Below are 24,023 nucleotides of genomic sequence, written 5' to 3' on the forward strand. Positions count from 1 at the left end.
GCGCCGTGGTGCAGGATGACGTCGTATAGTAAGAAGTCGGCGACATCAGTAGCGCAGCTTGTTGGTAGCGCACGTACGATGGCATATCTCGTGGCATAATCGGTTGCTACAGCAGTCCATTTGTTTCCTTTGATGGAAATCGTAAAGGGGCCAATGAGGTCTAGGCCCACACGGAAGAAAGGCTCTGTAGGGATATCAACTGGGTGAAGCAAACCAGCGGGAGGCATAGCAGGCGTCTTCCGGCGTTGACACATGTCGCAAGAAGCGACATAACGGCGCACACAGCGATAAATGCCGGGTCAGAAGAAGCGACGCGCGATGTACGAGGGATGCCCAGATGTCCAGCAGTAGGAGCGTCGTGAAGTTGCTGGAGCACGGCTAGTCGAAGGTGCTTGGGAATGACTAGGAGGAGCTCCGGGCCGTCAGGACGAACGCTACGAAGGTATAAAGTTCCATCGCGCAAGGTGAACATCCGGAGGGACGGGTCATTGGGCGAGGATCTTAGCCGTTTCGTAAGTGTTCGAAGAATACGATCTTTGCGCTGCTCGTCGCCACTATGGAGGAAGCCAGAGATGGACAGAACACTGATGTCCTATTCTGCATCGGTATCGTCCGGTTGATCCACGGGATTGCGGGACGGGCAGTCAGCGTCTTTATGAGGCGCCCTGACTTACTCATAATAGAATATGTATATTCTTGTAGACGCAATGCCCAACGTGCAAGTCGTCCAGTTGGGTCCTTCAAAGAGGAGAGCCAGCAGAGGGCGTGATGATCGGTTACGACGCAGAAGCTCCGACCGAAAAGGTACGGCCGGAATTTCGCTACCGCCCATACGAGCGCGAGGCATTCTCTCTCAGTCATGGAGTAATTTCGCTCGGGCGTCGAAAGAAGGCGTCTAGCGTAAGCGATGAGACGGTCTTCGCCCTGTTGACGCTGAGCGAGGACAGCACGAATGCCATGACCACTCACGTCAATTCGTACTTCAGTGGGCGCAGAAGGGTCAAAGCGTGACAGAATTGGAAAAGTTGCAAGCCGTTCAATCAGGGTAGAGAAGGCTTTCTCCTGCAGTGGTCCCCAAGAGAAAGAGACGTCTTTCTTAAGAAGTTCAGTGAGAGGGTGAGCGATGTCGGCAAAATTTTTCACATATCACCGGAAATAAGAGCATAAGCCCAGAAAACTACGGACATGTTGAACAAGGTACAGGAAAATTTCGCACGGCGTGAACATTCTGTGGATCAGGTTGGTTTCCGCGGCGTTTACGAGACGACCGAGCTTGTTAATTTCACGGCAACCGAAATGGCACTTGGAGGAGTTTAGCTGAAGGCCAGCCCTGCGAAGCACGGAGAGTATGGTTGTGAGGCGCCGCAGGTGGCTCTCAAAGTTCGGCGAAAGCACAATCACATGGTCGAAGTGACAGAGGCATGTAGACCACTTCAAACCGCGCAAGAGAGAGTCCATCACGCGCTCGAATGTAGCTGGCGCATTCCATAATGCAAAGGACATGACTTTAAATTGGTACAGACCGTCCGGTGTGATGAAGGCGGTTTTCTAGCGGTCCATCTCATTAGCGCTAATTTGCCATAGCCCGAGCGGAGGTAAATTGATGAAAAGTATTGGGATCCGTGAAGGCAGTGAAGAGCGTCATCAATGCGCGGAAGGGGATAAACATCCTTCTTTGTTACCTTGTTGAGGTGACGGTAGTCAACGCAGAAGCCCCACGAGTTGTCTTTTTTCTTTACTAAGACAACCGGTGATGCCCACGGGCTACTGGAAGCTTCTATGATGTCCTTGTCCATCATCCTGTCTACCTCTTTCTGTATGATGGCCCTTTCTGTTGCGAAGACACGATATGGGCCGCTATGAATGGGGCTGGCGTCACCGGTGTTGATGCGATGCATCACAACAGATGTCTGGCCAAGTGGATGGTCGTCCAAATCAAAGATGTCCCGAAAAGATGATAGGAGGTGACGAAGAGCTGTTGTTTGCTCGGAAGGAAGGTCAGGGGCGATCATCTTAGAAACATCGTCCGCAGGCGTCGACTACGGAGGAGTGGGTGACAAAGGTCCGTTGGCACTGAGGAAGGATTCAGAGGTCAAATAAGAAATCTGGAATTCTTCCAAAGGAGCGGCATGCGCTAAGGCGATAATGTGTGGCAGCACATGCGACGAAAATCCAAAATTGAGGATGGGCACGCGAGCGCAGTTTCCGCGGATCCGGATAAGGTGCTCGGTAGGGCATTATTGCGCGACAAAACTGCGTGTGTGTGTGTGTGTGTGTGTGTGTGTGTGTGTGTGTGTGCGTGCGCGCTCTCTTCTTAACCTTCTAACTTTCCATTTTTGTTTATGCTATTTCCAGACGCTGAATCACCCGAAAAGGCGTCCCATTGGCTGTACATTCACGTGCACAAATCCGTTGACCCACCAACTAGAGTTTGGTTACTTGCTGGATGGCACACAATGTCAGGTATATTTCTATATCATTTTGCATATTCATTAAATTAGCATACGACTGAAGTTCAGAGAACGCCGGTGTATCTGGACACTGCAATACTGGACCTCCTGAGCGCATCCTAAACTGCCATAATCTCTCAAGCGAGAGAAAGCGTGTACTACCGTGTTATCGTAGGTCAGGAAAGGAAATAAAGAAAAAACACATTCATCAGCATATATTCACCTTCAAATAATTTTCGTTTTCCAATCAAGAAGGACCACTTACCACCAGTCTACTTGGGGGAAAGTAACTAGCTCTTGAACAGGGGCTACAAAGATAGGTTTGCGTAGGGCTAGTTGGCTGTATCCACGGGAGGAGAGCCTAAGAGTAATTTATTGTCTTCCCAATTAGCCTGCATAGCATGAATTGTCACAAGTGTACAGAACGTACCCAACTCTTCCTTTAGTCTATCAGTACCCTTTTCGAAGGGCATTAAGCGTCTGGCGCCATTCTGGCTAGAAAGCGAAGCGTAGAGATACACTGAAGTAACCACTGGCAAAAAAAAAATGCCGTCAGGAAACGTGCCTCGTTTTTATAGCAGTTTTAGTATCTGTGCGATCTTGTCACTGTACATCACACTCAGTTGCCCACTTTACTGTCGCTATATCTCCACGAGTTGAGGATTGTACATTTCTCGATAACGTGCAGAAATAGCAATGTAGACGCGCTAATACATGGCCGCGCGTCCAATTAGGAAGGCGCGCGCTGTGCCCTGCAAGGATCCGATTGAAGAATACCTAACTAGCTTCGCCCTTAAAGAAGAGATAAGTACTTGAAGGCGTATATTTGTGGCAGTGAGGAAATTTTGGTACCGTCGATTGTTTCAGTGGACCATGCTCACGGAAGGCTACCACCGAAAATTCAACGAAGCTGTACCAGTCTTCTGCGCAGAATAAGGCTGCGGGTAGCGTTTACGCGTGGATACGTGCACTTCATGCGACGCACCGAGTCTCCACACTGTGAGGTGTGCAATGTGACTGAGACTATAGCTCATGTGCTTTGTGCCTGACCTAAATACGTGGAAGAACGTGAAAGGTTGGACGACAACCTTACGGGTCTGGATAGCGCACCGTTGTCGGAGGACGTTATTTTAGGCCCTTGGCCAGATGCTCAATCGAGTTTCAAGGCCATCCAGGCATTACTGAATGTTTTAAAAATTACGGGCCTGGATTGCAGACTTTGAGCATGCCAAATTGCTTGCCATATGTTCTACATCTTCCTTCTATCGTCATCGTCACGCATCAAGCACCTCTTCCCTCTTTCTTTCCCTCTTACCCTTCCCCCAATGCCGAGTAGCTGGCTAGAGGAATATACCTCAGGCCGACCTCTCAGCATTTCGTATCATTAAACTTCTCTATCTGCTCACGCAAGTATAGTCGGCCACCGGCACTCTTGCAGTAGTAATACAGGTGATGCTGTAATAGGCCAATTTGATGTAGGAATATTGTCCAGTGCTTAAGATATCCGGTGACACAACAGCAGCCTGAAGCAGCCAAGGTAAGGAAGTTCTTTGCGGCTTCGCCAAGAAAACATTCGCTTTATTAGGTTTACCATTACAGTAGACGCCATGACTAACGTCTTCCAGTAGCCTTGCGATCGCACAAATGCAATTTGTCCTTGTGCACGAGGAGCGCCGTCTGCTCTCGATAGCACCGAGTGTGTCGTCAAACCATTTTGCCTGATGAAAACCGTAACATCGCTTCGATGGATAGAATGCAAGAATGGCGAAAAAATAGCTTCGCGTCTAGTGACCACCGTTAACCAAGTACCCACGCTGTCAGTTAGGCGAGTGATGTATAATTATCTATGGAATATCTACTGGAGATGCAGGCTTCTCTATATTTGATTTTAGAGAAATTTATACGAGACTTCGACTGAATAGGGTCACCTCTGCACAAATTACTGGGTGGTAATATTCCCTCTGTGTGGTCTCCCGAATGTGAATAAGCGTTCGCATATCCGAAGCGCGCTCTCACTTCTGAACCAGTACTTCATCATTTCGATAAGTCGCTCCTACCATCCTGCATGCGGATGCTTGTGGTCACGCCATTGGCGGCATTCTCCTACAGCGAGACGACTCTTTAGGTGAGAGGGTCGTGGCTTACGCAAGTCGCGTTCTGACAAACGCCGAGAAGAATTACACCCTCACGGAGCAGGAATGCCTAACTATCGTTTGGTCTGTGCAGAAGTTTCGACCTCATCTTCATGGCCGCCGTCTTACCATCGTTACAGACCACCAAGCATTATGCTGGCTTTCGATGCTGAAGAACCTGTCTGGACGACTTGGTCGGTGGATTCTTCGTCTGCAAGAATAAGACTTTAACTATTACCTACAATTGCAGTAAAAAAAACACAAGGGTGCAGACGCGCTTTCTCACTGTCCACTTCCTACGACACCATGCAATGGGCCTATAACTACCTTCCACCTTACTACCTACCTATAACTACCTTTCGCACGATCCCTCGTCACATCTTTCTTGTTGGCCACTGTAGACGAAATACCTCCACACGACAACACATTATTCCGATCTCACCAACTTGCTGACTCTTACTGTCGGCGCATCATAGAACACCTTCAAGGAGCTTCGCGCCCGGCTTCGTCGACAGCTGACGCAATTTAAGATTGTAAACGGCGTTCTGTACCACCATGTCTATCATCCAGACGTTCAAGGCCAGGTTCCTGTCCTGCCACGCTCTCTTCGTGCTCATGTCCTGCAGGCTTTTAACGAAGACATGACTGCTGGTCATCTTGGTTTCCAGAAAACCCATGACCGCGTCAAAGGTCGCTTCTATTGGCCTGGCATGTGGATTGTCCACCAGTGAAGCGAGGTATGTCACTTCCTGCGCCCTACGTCAGCGTCGAAAGCTCCCTATATACACCAGCTCCAAGTGGACAACTGCAACCGGTTCCGTGTCCGTCGCAATCATTTAAAGTCGCTGGCCTTGACTTGTATGGTGCTCTTCCTGTGTCTTTCGTCGATAAATGATGGATTATGACAGCCGTTGACCAGATGGCACGCTACGCCGAAATAGCTTGTGTGAGTTCTGCGTCAGTCTCTGAAGTTGCTGCATCCATACTTCAAGCCTTAACACTGCGTTACGGTGCTCCTCTCGTCATCTTGAGCGACCATGGAAAAGCTTTCTTCTCGCAACTCGTAGACGAAGTACTCAGAGCCTCTGGAAACAACCACAAGACAACCTCCAGTTACCATCCACAAACCAACGGCCTAACAGAACGATTCCATCGCACGCTGTCAGACATGATAGCCATGTACATCGAACGAGATCACAGAAACTGGGACGCAATTTCGCTATTCGTGATTATTGCGCATGATACCGCCATTTAACGCACGACCGGTTACTCACCATTACACGTTGTCTATGGTCGTTCGCCCTCTTCTTGTCTTGACGTCTGTTTCTTCGCGCCAAGTGTCAATCGATGTCCATCCTCCTGTGAAGAATATGTGTCCTGCATTTTGCGTTGTGGTCAGCCCGCCAGCATCAACACCGAAGCACGAAAACAGGACCGCAAGCAGCATTACGACGTCTCTCATCGTGTCGTGTCCTTCTGCCCTGGCGAGGAAGTGCTACTCTGGACACCAGTTCATGCTCCTGGATTGTGTGACAAGTTTCAACTTTGGTTCATCGGCACCTACAAAGTATTGGAGCAGACCTCTCCTCTTAACAGTCGCGTGACATCTGTTATTGCTCCAAATGACTGCCGCTGCCACGCTGTTGAAGTTGTCCACGTTTCCCGTATGAAGCCTTCCACGAGGCGTTCTCCGCCCCTTTGAATTGCGGCCATGATGGCCGCTCTCACGGGGGCGGACATTAATTTATTAAGCTATTCTTTGTCATCCGTTCATGATCATCATCGCGTGGGGTTATTATGGGGTTCTCTTTTTCATCATATCTTTTGGCCTTTCTCCTCGAGTGTGGCCTGTGTTTCGGGCGTGGTCGGTTCGCCGCATCTCCGACGCGTAATAAACATCATGATAACTGACAATATATTAGATAATTGTGCCTTAATTAACTTCGCCTTAACACCAAAGGGCGTGCCCTCGATTCCCATCAAACGTATGTTTAACTCGCGCCCAAGGTCATAAACTCGAGTGCCGTAATTATTTTGCCTTAATTAACACTAAAACTCGTGGGTTCGACTCCCACGACAGGTCGTGGGTTCGACCATCAAAGGAGGCTCCTTTAATTTTGGTGCCATAGAATTTTTGTCCCACCAAATGTAGATTTGCTGGGGTTTGACTCCCACCGAAGGTCGTGGGTTCGACTGCCTTAATTATGTTGCCTTACTTAACACCAAGGTCGTGGGTTCGACTCCTACCAGCGGCTATGAGTTGGACTCATAACGTTTGCGATTCCCTCCAGTGTTCTTGGGGGCACCATCAATTTTGTTGTCATAATGCCCGAAGGTTAATTTTTCGATAACGCTGACAACGGAGGTTTCGACCCATGAGCCCCTTAAGGCTTTCGCCTTAATGAGATGTTAAACTAGCGCCAAACACATGGAACAGAAAGAAGACATGTATAACACGAGCGCTAAATGACCCTCCGTCTCCTGGCATACCTTTGCACATGTCAAATTATTACATTTGTTTATGGCAGGTCGTGAGGAAACAGGAGTTTGTATTACTCTAAAAAATAACATGAATAAGATAAAATGAAAATAAAAAAAAATCCATGAGTACCGCAGAAGGATCCTTTTGTTTAGATGAACGCCCTGCTTCGCACAGGCCCAAAAGACTGCGACAAAGGCTAAACAATTCTTTTCTAGCAAGCTGCCCATACGGCAGACTAACAAATACGTGAGAGGACGCAGGGGCACAGAGGGCTTCCTTGTCACTTAAGTGGTTAGCGCTCATGCTGTCGGAGTGAGTGAGAAAACTTTATTACGAATTAGAACGATTTGCGTCCGGCGAATTAGCGGGCTTTGGCAGCCGCCGAGGTTACGGCCAAGAGTTCTTGTCTCTTGGCGGCTTCCTTGGGCCGCTGGACTGCGCAGAGCTGGTCTTCCATGTTTGAGCGGAGTAGCACGGCCTGCCGTCGCGCGCGGAGGCTGTCGATGGAGGCTTCGCTTGCATTTTCCTGTATTATTTCCTGGCATTGCCATACCATGTATTGTAGCGTGGCTCTGGGGCCACACACATTGTATCTATCTGTTGTGTATATGTCTGGATAAATAGCGTGCATTAGTATCGGGCTGTTGTAGAGTTTTGTTTGTAGTTGTTGCCATTGGAAAGCTTGCGATCTAGTGAGTTGTGGATGGGGTGGTGCTTAAGTGCATCTTTGCAGCTTGTAATGGTTGGTGATGTCGTTTAACCTGGTCAATCTGTCTTCCCATTCCCATACTTCAGAGGGCTCTGTCGAGGGTACGTTCATCGCAGCTCGGAAAAGTCAGTCCTCGAGCTACGTTGTGTGCCGCCCCGTTAGGGTTTTTCTCTACCGTTGAGTCGGTGGTGTGGGCTGGTATCCATAGGATTTGGATACACCTGTCTTCCCTTGTTGGTTTGCCTTTTATGAGTATGTTTACCGGCTCAGCTGAGATCCGGCCGTTCGCGAAGTCGCGTACTGCCGTCTGGGAATCGCTGATTCTATAGTATGCGTTGGCTTGTGCTACGGCTAAGGCTATAGCCGCTTCCTCTGCCGTTTCAATGCATGTCGTGTTTATAGTCAAGCTTGAGCAGCATTCTCTGTTGTGATTAAGTACTGCTGCAACAAAGCTGCATTTGTGTTTTTTAACGTGCAGCGTCTACAAAGACCGTGTCCTTGTTCCTTCCATAGTTATTTGCCATGTTCTTTGCCCTGCTTTCTCTTCTGCCCTCGTGGTCTACAGTATGTATATTCTTGAGTAAGAGGGGTACCGCATGTGGGCCCTAATTTCCTCGGGTATGTCCCGTTTGTCTCCACGTTGTGTGTGGTAGCGAATCCCTAATTCATCTAGGATGTGTCTGCCCACCATCGTCTTGGAGAGGCGTTCGTATTGCGCTATACGTTGCGCTTCTATTAGCTCCTCTAGCGGGTTTTGCTGTTTCAGCTCTGGGAGTTTCGCCGTGATCGTGTTTAGCATGAGTCCGATCGCTCGTTTGTATATCTTGCTAATCAGGCCGTCTAGCTTCTTCTTTTCTGCGGCGCACCATCTGTGGTGTGCCGACCCATACACGATATGACTTATGACGAACGCCTGGATAATTCTCATGACGTTTTGCATCTTTCATACCTTCGTGCCTGTTGGAGAATTACCAACATGCTTTCAGTGTCTAATTTTCTTTCCGTGTTCTTATTTGTTCAGTTTGCCAAGTTCATTCCTGTGTCATTGGGGTAAAGAAAAATTAGCGTGAGCGCATGTCCTCTTGCGCTCCCACGCTGCGCAATGTTAGAACTCCTATACATCCTCGTATTTCTTAGTCTCCTATAGTTTACTTGAAATGTACAATTCGCTTCTTGGCCAACTCCTCGTTGTGGTTATGTACCGTAGTATGGAAACCGTCATCATTATCAGCACGTGGTGATTATCTCGAAGAGTTTCCGCCGTTTTTATTTGGGGCCCTACGTGGCAGCGAGCAGCGTAAAGGAAGCCTTTTCTTTGTGTCGGACGTTTGTTTTTGTGATGGTATAGACACGTTTCTCTACACTGCTTGTCAAGTTAGAGTGGAAAGACGATTGATCCGTTTAGTAGCCCGGTCGGAAAAATGTGCCAGGAAGCACTGATGAATACCTAACAAAGTCTACCTGTTTATTTTCCGAGTGGCTCTTCCTAGACTACATTTGGACTGCGTCGAGAATCAGAGTCCCAAAAAATATCTATGTGCTATTGATTGACCAGTTGCCCTGTATAGATCACAATATAGTGCAGGACCATGGGGAAATGTTTTTAAACAACTTAAGAGCATGAATGTACCAGGAAGGGTTAAATTTTTTTTCCTTCAAATTGCATACAAATATGTGTGATGTGAAGACTTTTCTGGAGGAAAAGGGATTTTTTCTACCTTTGGCGAATCACTATTTCATTTGACGGAAAGAGGATACGATCTAGCATGGTTGCCGAGAATATTGTGAGCAATTTTTTTTGTTAAACTCTTAAAACGTACTCTTAAATAAATACCTACCTTAAGACACTCTTAGCTTAAGCTTTTTGCCAGTTCAATATGCGGGTGGCCTTCCATTTGACCACATGATGCTTGGCACCTCGGGAGCATTTGGCGATCTAGGATGGCATTTCTGAAAGCTGACGTAACTGTGAAGCCTACATGGCTATATTTAAAAAAATACACCACAAAATTTTAGCTCTGTAGCAGTTCCAAGCCTCAAAACCTGAATGGCTCCCAAGAATTGAAGCATTGACACATCGGTTCTGCGGAATCCCGACAGGTAGAGTAAGTATCATGAAATGGAAAAAAATGGGGGCCATCCACCCGAATGTAGCACGCACCTACAAAGGAACCCAAACGGTTTTCTCAGAAAGAACGCTTTGAAGTTGATGAAAAATTCGTTCTTTTCCGGGATTAATGTACTGCACCGGACCACAACAATTTTTTGCGCAACTATGAAACATTCTTTCAAAGAAACCCGGCAGGGTTTTCTTTGTAGCATCGTGCTACATTCGGGTGGATTACAAGTTTTCCATTTTGCAATTAAAGTATTGCTATCCATACGCGAATTTTAACGGTACCGTGGAAAGCTGCGTAATAGACACTGGTATCTCTAGTGTATCTTTTTCGGTGCTTGTGCTTTTCAATGTGGCAATAAAGATGAAAAAGGCGAGTGCGTCCTGTTGACTAGAACGTGGGACTGCTGTGATGGGGGACCGAGGGTCGATGCCAGCGTTGAGCACATAAATTAGTTTGTTATTACAGAACCAATGACCCAATTCGGCCTGATGGTTGGGTCAACGCTGTCAAGTTTGTTATTACAAACCAATTCCCGTAGCAGAGGAGCACAATGCTCATGTCATTGAACCAGACTACCTTATGATCCAAGGTTTACTTGCGAAGCACTGTTTCCCTCAATCTTAACACTTTGCAGTAGGTAGGTGGGTTCCTGCCTCACCGTGCTTCAAAATATACTGTGTGGCCAATGTGGTAACGGAACCTCTGCCGTGGAGCACAGCGGCCAGGTGCTGTAAATACTAGGCTACAGTGCGGATTTTTTTTATTGCCACATTGAACAGCACAAATATAGCAAAAGGCACATTCGTTCAACTAGTCCTTCGGAGCTGACTTTTCACGATCCCTTTGAACTTCCCACATGCTTAATAATGCGTCAACTCTTGCAAGCCATTCAGACTGTGGGGTTTGAGACTGGTAGACAGATATAATTCTACTAAGGCTGTCTTGAAATATAGCCTTATAGACTTCACGTCGATGTCTGCCTTTTGAACTGCCATCCTAGATTACCAAATGCTGTGAAGGCGCAAGAGCATAATAAGGTCAAATGGAAGACCATCCTCAGTTTCAACTTCATTCATTCATTCATTCATTCATTCATTCATTCATTCATTCATTCATTCATTCATTCATTCATTCATTCATTCATTCATTCAAACAACTTTATTGAGTGCCCTGCGATTTGGTGGGGTGAAATTATATACGCACTCTTCTCCCGTTCCCAAGCCAGCCACTTCTTTGAAACACTCGGCGCCTGCAGCCTGCGTTATTTTGTCACCTTCTTTTCTCGGGACAGCTCGCGCTTTAACGGGCCGTTGTAGAGTGCACTATTTCCGGGACGCTTCGCCCTCCAGATTCCTAGTGGCAGCTTACACTATGTAGCAGCTATGCGACGTTGTACAGGCTCGCCGATGTAGAAAGGATGTCGTCGTTTTAACATACGCCACCTAAAACAGCCATAGGTATGTATGACTGCATAACACGTAACCACTGATGAGGTCACGAACCGCGTTTCCTTCGCCCGCTCTTGTTTACTACTTACTCAGAACCTAATAATCACCATGTTGTAACCTCACGTCAAACGGCCACCGTAGAAACCATGCAATTGAAGCTATGATCCTCTGCAATGTGGTTGTCATCTTGTTGATTCCGTCACATGCACATATACTCGCAACCCATACACACAAGTAATTAACTTACAGGAGCACGTTGATCCTCCTGGTACCGTTCTGCAGACTCTGAAACAATACTGGATAGCTAGGTACCTGCAAAATACTTCGCATAACGTTGTTTTTTCACGAGTGTCACCAATTACTGAGAAATCACTTAGTATAAATTGTAATGAGAGCCATTGGTTCGATGGCTGCTGCCATTTGTCAGGGGCGAGTTTCATGCAGCACGCCTCGTCGAAAACTTGGCGCGCCCGATGCAAATTTCTAACACCTTTCACTTCTCGTGAATGGTGAAGGCAGAGAATAATACTTCATTGATGTCCAAACATCTTATGCCGGAATTAAAAAAAATTCTAGAGCTTCGACTTGCATTGTGATGTCTAACTTATACGAACTCTTTGAAAAGAACACACGAGTTCGCAATACATTTCCCTGTATACAAATAAACATATTTTATGTTTCATTTTATATTCCGTACAGCACATCAGGAGGGACAACAAGCGTGTGAACGGCACGTGTCAACGACAGGGCACTGCATCTGTTTGCGTCTCCGATCAAAGCAACGACTAACGTTTCTGCTTTTGACGGATGCTTTGAACACATACGAACCATTTAAAGTCTATTACACTCTGTCAGTAGCATTTTCAGCAACATGTATCCAAATATACAGTAACATCTTGTACTCTAAATATTCCGCAGAAAGAAATACAACACAGCCGTGTTTGAAAGTAAAAGTCAAGCAGATGCAACAACATGAAACCTATAGACAGTGAAGCTTTGTGTGAGTGAATAAAGAGTCGAAACCCGATTTTGTCTTTATTGAACGTCTGAACAAATTTATCTTCTTGTGAATTTGTAGATTAAGAGTTCGGACTTGATATCCGGGCACTCGAGGCCCGTTCCTCGTAAGTAAGCCTGGACAGCATTTACTCCCGCCTGTAGCGTTCGCTAAACGTGACTGTCACATCCTCCCCCGGGAAACCAGAGGGTGATGTCATCGGCGTAGAGACTGTGACGCAATGCTCCTGCTTATGTTAATTTCTCAGGTAAATCAAGTAGAACTAAACTGAACAGTAATGGTGATATGACAGAGTCTTACTGTGGGGCGGACGTCCCAAATTTCCCGTCCCAATTTACGGCTATACCTCGTCGCCGACAATGACGCGTGCGCGCCCGTCCGCAAGTAAATCTCTAACTTAATTGCATGTTTTTGGGCCTAGTCCCAATGCTTTTACTATTTTAAGATCGCTTCGTATTTAACGTTGTCAAAGGCTTTTTTAATATCTAGGCCGATTATTGACTTGGTGGAGCTGGTAGTGTCGTCTACGATCTGCCGTTTAAGCTGAAGGAATACGTCCTGTGCGGAGAGATTGTAGCAGAACCCTAGCATGTTGTACGGTAACGAGTCGCGGTCTTCGAGAATGTCGGTCACGCGGGTGAGAACTGCTTGTTCCATGACTCTGCCGACGCAAGACGTGAGCAAAATCGGTCTAAGATTATCGGGCGTAGCTTGCTTGCCTGGTTGAGTAATCATGATGACGCGGGCCCGTTTCCCCACTTCGGGAAGGAAGCCCCTTCGCCAGCACCCGTAGACGTAGGTCGCGAGTCGGGAGATTGACTCGTCATCTAGGTTACCAGTCTTGTTAGTAACCCGGTCCGGGCCGGGCGCCGATCGGGTGTTTAGTTCGAACAGGACTATCCGAATTTCTGTTTCGCTAAATTCAATGCCCAGTTTCTCATTAGCAACGCCTTCGTATTTGGCATGTTGGATGCTTTCGACCTTCCTAAGTAACGATCACGTAATACATAGAGAAAGTTTATGAGTCTTGTGGCCTTGAGCGGCCCGAGTCTCCTCTGCATCTAATAGATGTCGAAAGAGGGGCCAAGCGCTCGCCCCTGCATACCTGGAGTGCGTGTTCTTCGATGTGACTGTCTAATTGTGCTATGGGTTTGCGCAAGGCTTTATTATTTCTTTAGCATTTCCATTTCTTTAGGAGTACTCGCTTTGCTTCCAACATGTGTAGGAGTCCGCTGTCAATTATTTAGAGGTTCACCTCGGGCGGAACAGCGCACGTCGCCGCGTCTGCGTTCTTTCTGGGCGTATCGGTCCATTCGTCTACGTCCGTAATCGGCTCTTCGCCTCGACCCTCTTCTCATTTCTTGAGGAACGTGTCCCCCTTCAAAAGTTTGAGTTTACGGTCTTTGCCTTCCGAGCTGGTCCCGCGACCGCTCGGGCCTGTGCCTGTCGTGATCTCGATCAGCGAGTGGTCACTCCCCAAATCTCCTGCGTATTTTGCCAGTGCGCTGTGGTTACATTCGAGACGAATGCGAGGCCTCGTAGCATGTCTACACTCACACTGTTCCCTCTGCGTGTAGGATCGGCGTGGTTCACGATGACTTCAAGCCTTCAGTCTTGGGAGTCTTCCCAAAGATGTTTGCCCTTGGGTGCTTCTCTGGCGTGGCCCCAGGAACCGGGAGGTGCGTGAATTAAAAAAAAATGTTTAATGCATTCTTTTTCTTTTGGATGCACAAGGTTCAATGCTTCTGAATTTAAATGTATATGTTACAGGCCGCCATGGGAATATGAACCTGGCAACGTTTAACTCTAGAACGTTATCTAGTGAGGCGAGTCTAGCAGTGCTATTGGAGGAATTAAAGGGAAGTAAACGGGATATAATAGGGCTCAGTGAAGTTAGGAGGCCGAAAGAGGCATATACAGTGCTAAAGAGCGGGCACGTCCTGTGCTACCGGGGCTTAGCGGAGAGACGGCAACTAGGAGTCGGATTCCTGATTAATAAGAATATAGCTCGTAACATACAGGAATTCTATAGCATTAACGAGAGGGTGGCAGGTCTTGTTGTGAAACTTAATAAGAGGTACAAAATGAAGGTTGTCAGGTCTACGCCCCTAGATCCAGTCATGATGACCAGGAAGTCGAAAGCTCCTATGACGACGTGGAAACGGCGATGGGTAGAGTGAAAACAAAATACGTTATACTAATGGGCGACTTTAATGCCAAGGTAGGCAAGAAGCAGGCTGGAGACAAGGCAGTGGGGGAATATGGCATAGGCACTAGGAATAGCAGGGGAGAGTTATTAGTAGAGTTTGCGGAACAGAATAATATGCGGATAATGAATACCTTCTTCCGCAAGCGGGATAGCCGAAAGTGGACGTGGAGTAGCCCGAACGGCGAGACTAGAAATGACATAGACTTGCGGCTTGCGTAGGTGGTTACATAGGCTTGCGTAGGTGGTTACGCAAATTTGACGTCAGGAGATTGGAATAAAAACATGTTGGAATAGTTTTACGCTATAAGGCCCCATGTACAGGGGTGCTATAACGTAAAAGTATTCCAAACTTTTCTATTCCAATTCTGCAATCAGCCCACGGCGATTGGTCAAAAACATTTTTGCACTGCCCCCAACTTCGCCTGTCCGTCACGCGACGTCACGAAAACCGTGATAGCTCCCGATCTGATATGACGTGTACACACTGATTATGCATGATTTGACCGAACTAAAGAAACATAGTTATTTCTGATTCGATGCCTTTTCGGCATTAGCCCTCGGCTATCGGGCAAGAGTTTTCGGGCTGCACCCACTTCACCTGCCTGTCACGCGACGTCACAAAACCGCAAAATCTCACCGCGTTAAAGATGCAATAGTATGCTGAACAAAACTGATTTCTTTTTCTGAATAGGCGCAGGGAGCCCCTTTCCGACAGGAATAAAAGATGACGGCCGCCGATCACTCCGGCACTGGCTACTCGCACCTGCCGGAGAGCATGCGTTGATTTGCGTTTACTAAAACTTTTTTGCGTAGCCGTATGACGTTTTCGAGCACTTTCGACATGTTCACGACCTCGTTCAACTCTTCTTTGCTAAAGATACCTTTCAGCGTCATTCTTAAGCTTCCGTTGGGTGCCGCCGCGATTTTCGACCAGGCACCCCAGGCTAAGCAAGGGAAAGCGGACCAATCACGGACGCCGGCACCACCGTTTTGATCCGGTCATCAACTTTCAGTGCAGTTGCTCGGCTCCATCGAATCCCTCTCCACTTGACCGTGCTCCTCGCCTCTTGTCAGCCAATTAGATAAGACAAGCCGCTTAGTATAGGCAATGTTATTCATTTTTCAAACAAAAAAGTGACCTCCTATGAACGAGGAGAGCGTTTCATTGGTCTGTTCGGACAAACCTGAGGGTGACTGCACGATGCTTGTGTCGGCGGTTACGCACATTTGACGTCAGGAGATTGGAATAAAAACATATTGGAATAGTTTTACGTTATAGGGCCCCAGGTCCCCGAATTGGTGCTGCAGCGTGTGTTTACTATATACGTTAAGGACGAAGAGTCTTTGGCCGTGGTTAGGAAGTGATGTTACGAACAGCTGAGACATCTTTACGCAGGCAAGTTGGCGCTGCGCCACAGTGACGTTAGGTCGCACGAGCATGGCGGTGATCGGCGACAGGCGCATCCGGGGCGACGGCTGGCGCGCCGCCATCGCGGCCACCCCCGGCACCGCGCAACTTGCCACGCGGTGTGTAGCCCGTTTCCTTCTTTTCCTGTTTTGCGTCCCGGTCTCGTCTATGGCTTTGTAGCCAGCTAGTTTGACCGGATGGTTCCTCGCCTGTAAAAGGATCACTTCCGCTTTCGTCTCGCGGCTGCGTATGAATTGCTGGAGATTACGCCGCTTCCCTCTGTAGCCCCGGCAGTTCCACTGCGAGATTGTGCACTGTTGTTTGGTAGTGTTAGTGTGGTTCTCGGCCTGCGTACATGTACTGATGATTGTTTTTCATTTAACGTGTCGCCATCGAAGTGACTTGGTTGCTGCTGCGGTTGCGTCGCTACGTATGTGAATGTGTTTTGCTGCTGCTGATTCTGTTGTTGCTGTCTAGCGCACGGCTTGCTCATTGTTCTGATTTGTCTGCCCGCAACTGGCGACAGCCTCACTTTTATGTCGTCTATGCGCGCCAAGTGTGCGGCAATCATTTGTGTCATTTGCTCAGAGAGCTTAGCGACCGCGTTACTGAACATTTCGTTCATATGTGCTCCCTGTTTCGCAAACCGTTTATCGAGGCTATTCTCGATACTCTCCACTCGTTTCTGTAGTTTCTCGTAACGGCCGCATTGCTGCTTGGTGTCGGGTCTTGCGGCATCTAGTGCGATCTTTCTCGCGGTAACTGGCCATCTTTGCTTTCGTCCGCCGTCTTCACCGAGCTGATCTCGTCGTCCGTGACCATCCCGCCCCGCTCAGGCGGTGACGAAGTCGGCGATTAAGACGTCGGGGATGGTGGCATCCTCGTTTGTGGTTTCTGTTGTTGCTGCGGTTCTTGCGGTCGTGGAGCCTCGCCTTTCCGTTTGAAATTTTCTTCTCTAAGGAGCGCATTTTCCAGCTTAAACTACGTAATCATCGATTCGAATGGTCCTAGCAATGCTCGCTCTATCGACCGCCACCGCCGCCGCCACCGCCGGGAGAAGCAGCGACCGCCGCCCAGCTCACCTGTTGCCCACTGCTCCTGTGATCTTGTTGTTGTTGGGGCTGCTGCCACGGCTGCTGCTGTTAACTTTGTTGATTGATGCGGCCGACAGGTGCGGCACCTGGACCGGCACCACCGCGCGTCATCGACGTGCTTTTCGGCCTTTGTGTCCGGTTGCAAGAGCGGGATCGATATCGGGATTCTCCCGCGCCGCCTATCGCGCCGCGGAGTCTAGCGTCCTCTTCGGTTATTGCTGAGCGAATGACGGTTTATCGCTGGATAATTGTGGTAGTTGCCACTACAGCCGCTGCTGCTCTTGTAGCCGCAGCCGTACGCTGCGACCACTTCCTCTTGTCTTTTTCGCTCTCGTTGCCGACGCTTGACTATGTATGGGTCTTGTATCTCGCCTTGTACTTGCGGTCTCCTGGGAAGTGACCCTTGCCACACTGTGGACACCGCGGCTCGCACCTATGGTCAGGCTAGGGATTGTTGCGTCCGAATCTACGGCAAATCTTGGCGTTGGGTTTGGGGCACACGTAGGCACGCTGTCCCAGCCTATCGCGCACGTAGCACGCGTCGATCTGCTTCCCTTAGAGATAGCATATGACAAGCATAGATGTGTAGTTTACATATCTCGGTACGTAGAATCCGTTGAACAAAACGATTATATTGGCCATGCTGCCCATGCGCCTAGCGTGCAGCACTCCGGGCTTGCGCTGTGTCACTAGATTAGCGACGACACCTGCCGAGCTCTCGGTCTTAGAAATTTTCCTAATCAAGCCCTTGGGAGTGTTCTCCTGGGCGGCTTGATGGACGTTCACCTTGAACACACAGTGTCCCATGTAAAGCTTGCTAATGGCTCTGTAACTTTTGGTTCTGTTCTCACATGGCGTGCTGAGCACAACGACGTTCTGTTAAACGTTGAGGCAGATGCTATCTTACACGGTCGCTTCTCTGCCTAGACACGCCGCGTTACGTAGGCAGCAGTAAATGCAATCAGTCCGTAATCACGCATGTTGAAACCGCCTCGGGGGCGTACGACGATCGTGTAATCGTCCATCGGTAACTCTGGCATTCGGCATTCCATGACCAGCTGCTGCACTTCACGGGCATGCTTCCTTTTGCACTGTGCTGTGGCGATCCTCGTAGTTGACGTGGCTGCCGTCTGTCGCAGCGTGTACACCTGCTGATTCCGCGATGACTCGGTCGCACCGCCAGCCTGTTTCTTCCTCTTGACATCACATCATCCTGCTCCGTCGCCGAAATCTACCGGCCTAATCTCTGCTCCTTCTACGTGGAAGACTTGCATTTAACGGCGGCAAAGGCCTAGCACGTTGCCGTCGAAGATCGAGAGCTCCAATCAGGCTCGGCGACACGTTACGCTATGCGCCCCGCCATCGCGGCGGCCGGGCAATGGTGGCGTACGTGGAGATGCTAGGCTTAGCTTTCCGCGCCGGCGTGGCGGGACAAAAGGCGCCGATAATCGGCCAGAAAAAAGGCCCACCTGGCCAACTATGGCGTCGAGGGAGTCCTTGAAGCTTCCGGCGATCGCTGGTAAGAAGAATTCCCACGAAAAGTTAGGTAATCCGCCAAACACGTAGCAAAGTAGCGGAGCCGACGCGAAGCACGTCCGCGCTGCGTGGTCTCCTCGCGGCTTCTTCCCGGCAACTGGAGCTATAATCATTGCCTGCTTAAAACTACAGCCAAAGCGTAAGCTTAGAAACAAAGCTAGGTACAGCAGTTTGAAACTTGTAGCCTACGTCCTATGTTGTCAGACTCTTTTGGTATTATTTAATATACACAGTGAAATTAGGTAGACTAAAACGGATGACATTTACTTTGTGCCTTGGCCACTTAAGGTAGATTTCTAGTCGGTAAGCTGACAAGTAGGTGCTTGGGCATTGTAAAAAACCCTTAGTTTTATTTCATGCAACAAAGTGTGAAAACAGCATGCGTGGCATTATTTTGCATGACTACCAGTTGGGAATGTATGCGTGTAGAATAAGGAAACAGGGTCGTTACCTGAATTGGGAAGCATATGCAGATTCTCAATAATCTCTCACGAAAGGCAGAGAGCCAGTGTTCATTGTTTTTTGGAATATTTGGTTATTAGAAAATACAATTATGGCTACCTACTCATTAGACAATACATCTTACCAGCTAATAAACAGAAAAATTATTCAGAGCCAAGGACGAGCACCAAACAATGTTATGCGAATCATTTTGCTGATAGCTGACTACACAGCACACTCTGGGTTTATGCAAATCGTTAATTGGTTTACCAACGTGTTTGTGTAAGTCGAAAAGCGATGCGTTGGACGTAGCCGTGTGTGTGACACCATAAATAAGACGACGCAGACGACGATAATGTGACGCCGACCGATTTATTTCTATTGCGGCCGTTCGACACGAACTTGCGACAAGCCTCTATTTGTCCTCAACATCTATATTGGAGAAGCATAAGCGAGATAAACACCGTTCGTGACGGCATGAACGACTACGTTTTAAATAATTGTACGTGTCGACAGCTATGCCATGGGGTGTATGTTAAAACAAAGAAGGCATATGTATTTTGCCAATGAAACGTTTACAGCTATTGGACCTGGACCGATCATGATGGAAGCACAGCATCGCACGCTTACGAGAATAGTAAAGGCGAATGTTGACCAATCGCGAAGAAGAAGGTGCAGTCTAACACGACGTAAAGCGCGAGCTGGAACGAGAAAGGAACTCGAGAAGTTGGCACCTGACGCACGCATTAGACATGTGAAAGAGCTAGTAAGCTTTGACGCAAGAGGACGATACGTGTGATTGTGTCGTTGTGTTCTACAGGACGCGAACGCATGCAGACGCAGAATGTAGCATTCTGCTGGGCGTTGTGACCGCGGTAGCAAGGGTAGCATCATGAACAATCGGTACCAGGTCTGCCTGTCTTATTCGCCAACAGCTCAAGTGTTTTTAAATACTCCTTTTTATGCACGCTGATGCCCAGGCCAGCCCTTATCAAGTGCAGCAGTTCGGGACACACTGGCGCTCATGGGACTACTTTCTGATGTAGTATTGTTGTGTAAGTGCATGATAAGTCATGTGGAATCTGTGACCTTCAAGACTGCTTAAGCCGTAAAAAAAAGCACTCAATGTGAGTGATGTAAGAAACAGCGAATGAGTGCCGGTGTGTCATTATAGACTCCTCATGCCAGGTCGTGTACACTCTAAAACAAAAGAGAGTTCCGGGCACTCTCTTTGAGGGCGTATCTGCTTGTCCCATATTTCACTCTCTTTTAGAGAGTAGATCGACCCTCTTTGAGAAAGGATCGATCTCCTCCCGCCAGAGTTTAGTTACTCCACCGCAAGGGAGTGCTAGTAGTCTATCGCAGAGTGCTAATACTCACCCCACAGGAAGTGCTAGTACTCTTCCGCAGAGTGGTAATACTATCTTCATAGGGGTAATTGTACTCCTCAAGACTGAGTGCTTCTACGCCTCCAAGCCGATTACTTCTACTCCTCCAAGCCGAGTGTTTCTACTCCGCGAAACAGAGTGATTGTACTCCTTCAGAACAGAGCACTAGTACTCTTCCCAATAGTGGAAAGCACGATGCAGATCCATGGTCCCATTTGAAGGGATTCGCAATAGTTACATGTGGGGAATGTTTGATTCCTTCATAAGGAGCTCCTGCACTTGTGCTTGGTGAACGAGATGTAATCTGTAGACAGTTACTCAAATGAAACATTTTCGATTAAAGGTAAAATCCTTATTGATCAATCACAAGATAAACTGAATAATAGTTTGAGAAACATACTGACAAACACATAAAATCAGATTACAATGATGCCCATGGCTTTAGAACAGATCTTGTAATAAAACATACGTATATTCTGTAATGTTTCTTCAATATTACAGTGTAGAAACATCCTCTAACTTCAATTGGCTCCTTCTTATCAGAAATAAAGCATACATCCGAAAGTTAAACATAGAACAAACATGTGCAAATTCACAAAGTATTGACACTATGATTGAAGAGAAATAAGCGCCACATTACTGGCCAGCAAACGCTTTTCTGACACAAAACGCGTGTACTTATATGGCAGAGGTTACCAGTTGAACTGTCACTCAGTCAGTCAGTCAGTGTTTTATTTTCACCAAACAAAAACATCTGTGAAAAAGGGGAGACGGCGAAAAAGCTGCGGATACTGCAGCTTGACTAAGCACCGTCCGCCTGTAGGAGCAATGACAGGGTAAATATACAAGCAAAAAGAAAATTATATAAGCAAAAAGTGAATAATTAAAATTAAGATGACAGGGTAAACAAACAAGCGAAAGCTAATAATTATTATGCACCAGTACGAAAAATAGTACATATAGGGTCATTTTTGCACATAATAAAGCAAGAGAAGAGAAATTGGCATCGTACTTCTGTGCTTAGTGAAAACAATGATATAAAGCAGTACTATTTAAGGAATGCGCAGTTACAAAAACAAGCCAACTACATTGGTGGGGTTTAGTGTTTTGATTTCAATATCTTGCTGCTCATATGCGTTAAGAGTGCTTGGTAACGTGTGGCTAAGCCTTTGCGTTCCGTAAATAGTGCGTCAGAATGGAGTTTTCCAGGGGTGTTTATACCGATGGAAGTAAATACTTTGAGTAGGTTCAAGATTTGCAAGTGTGAGAAATGTGTCAAGCTTCCCGCGAGTTGCACTAATGTAGGATTGTAGCAGCCTGCATTTGTGTATATTGTTCGCCGTAACAATTTTATGCTTCACAAAAAGATGGCTGGTATGTTCAAGGTATGGTATGTTCTCTATTGCCCTAATAGCTCTTTCCTGAAGTATTTTAGCTTATTGAAATTGGTTAACGTAGTGTTTCCCCATATTAAAGCACAGTAGTTCAATTGAGCATGGTAGAGAGCTTGATAAATGAGTCGCTTTATGGTAACAGGCAAAAGATATCGACAGCGGTTTAAAGCACCAGCCACGCGTCTTATATTTAAGCTAATCTGATCTATTTGCTCATTCCAGGTTACATGTGCATTAAAAATTACTCCAAGCGTCTTAATTGATTTGGTTACTGAAATTTTGTATGGGCCTAGTGTAGTATGGTGAGGTAACTGCAGGGACGTGCTAAGGGCTCGAAAAAGGACTCATTTTGTTTTTGTTTCATTTAGCATTAAATTGTTTTAGTGCACCAATCGCGAAGCTTACAACAGGTGTTTGCTTCTAGTGCCTCGAGAGTACCTAACTTTCTTCCAGTAAAAATGGTGTGCAATCATCAGCATAAATTATAAATTTGCAATCTTCGCCAATGTTGATTACGTCATTGATGTAATCTAAAAATAATACAGGCCGTAGAACGCTGCCTAGCTTGTGTAAGCTTGTGTAATCTGGTTGCATGTGCCAGGCGAATTGTGAAGAACCGTGTGGGCGACACGCGGGCACCAGCAATTACTCTGGAGCTTTCGATGGCTCTTGTATAAAAGCTGACGCGTTTGACCCGCTGATCAGATTTTCGACGATTGCCGACTCTGTATGCCGCTGTCGTTGCTCTACGAGTGTAGCCTGGTTTTAAGGGCACAAGTTCGCCAAGTAAAATGCTAGGTTAATCAATCACAGTTCTTCTGCCTTCTTTACCGTTGCTACCGTGTGACGATATTAGATATTGCGGAAGGGAAAAAAAGAAACGGAGGAGAGGCCCTCCCGAGTGCCAGCGCTAGGAGAAAAAGTGTGGAAGAAGGGACGCAGTATATTTTGCTGTAGCGGCCACGTTGTCGGGGCACGATGACTGTTTTGTTATGACGATGTCTAACTGGAACATTGCCGTGAACATTGTCCGGGGAGATTTGGGCGCATTAAAAGAACCGGCGAATTTTCAGCGTAACGAGGATGAGAACACAAGTGCTTCCATACACAAGGCAGATGCTAACTACCACCCGATCACGGAAACAAAGCTATAATAATGATGACAACATTCAGTGCCCCACTGCATATTCCAAACAACAGCGTTTCATTGTTCGCCTCTGCAGAAAGTAACAAAAAAATTTGCTACGAGCATTTGCCAAAAGCAAACATTAAGAGGAAGCTTTAGCTCGGGCCCAACTCCAACGCGGCCTATTCAAATACATGTAAAACGCAAAAACGTTTTTATGAGATAACCTCTGGACCGATTTTAATGAAATTTGTTGCATTTGAAAGAGAAAGTTGAATTCTAGTGACTGTTGGAAGCGGAATTTCTATTTAGGGCTTCAATTTCCTAAAACGATTTTCAAATATTTGACCGTTTGAAAAAAATAGAAGCACAATTTTTAAAAATTGATAACTCTGTTTCAGAAACAGATATCGCGGTTCTGTGAACGGCATCCATTAGATCATTCAAAGCGGACAAATTCGATATGCCATTTTACATCTTACGTGAATTTGTTACGTTGTTTACAAGGGGTCTGCAAAATCTGTATGTACATATTAATAATTTTTTTGAGATTCATGAGTAATATATTAATTTTGTCCGCTTTGGATGTACTATTAGATGCATTTCACAGAATTGTATTATCGTTTTTCCTTTAGGAGTTACGGAGTTGTAAACTTGGCAGTTTTGTTTTTTGAAAATTTCGGATTTTCGCCAGTTTTGAATAACAGATTGACGCCCTAACTCAAAAATTCGAAACCAACAGTCACTAGACTTTAAGTTTTTCTTTTAAATGCAATAAACCTCGTCAAAATTGGTGCAGTGGTTGCCGAGAAAAACGCATTCTCTTTTTACATGTATTTAGATAGGAGCACCCGAGCTAAAGCTTCCTCTTAACTGGGTAACCCTTTATGTGATCGCCATGCGCTCTGTCTCGTTGTCACCAGACGTGTAATTGAACGCGAAGAAGGCTGCCAGCTACTTGGGAATCGCCGTGGGAATGGCCCGTAGCCGCAGGTACCGTCGGCGTCCTCCGTCTCGGTTCTCACAGCGGCAAAGGTGTACTTCACGTTCGTTGCATTCTTCTTGTTG

The 24,023-nt window shown here is 47.0% G+C and overlaps 1 protein-coding gene across 1 annotated transcript in view; it reads left to right on the top strand.

Moving 5' to 3' along the window:
* LOC142578034 (uncharacterized) overlaps positions 1 to 12,363 on the top strand; it is a 99,710-nt gene extending 87,347 nt beyond the window's left edge. The window contains exons 5-6 of the mRNA XM_075687455.1: positions 2,356 to 2,463; positions 12,041 to 12,363. Of these exons, the coding sequence (XP_075543570.1) occupies positions 2,356 to 2,463; positions 12,041 to 12,130 (198 nt within the window). The 3' untranslated portion in view covers positions 12,131 to 12,363. The remainder of the gene's footprint in view (positions 1 to 2,355; positions 2,464 to 12,040) is intronic.
* Positions 12,364 to 24,023: the final 11,660 nt, after the last annotated feature.

Source organism: Dermacentor variabilis, chromosome 4 (genome assembly GCF_050947875.1).
Source record: "Dermacentor variabilis isolate Ectoservices chromosome 4, ASM5094787v1, whole genome shotgun sequence".
Classification (NCBI taxonomy): Eukaryota; Metazoa; Arthropoda; class Arachnida; order Ixodida; family Ixodidae; genus Dermacentor; species Dermacentor variabilis.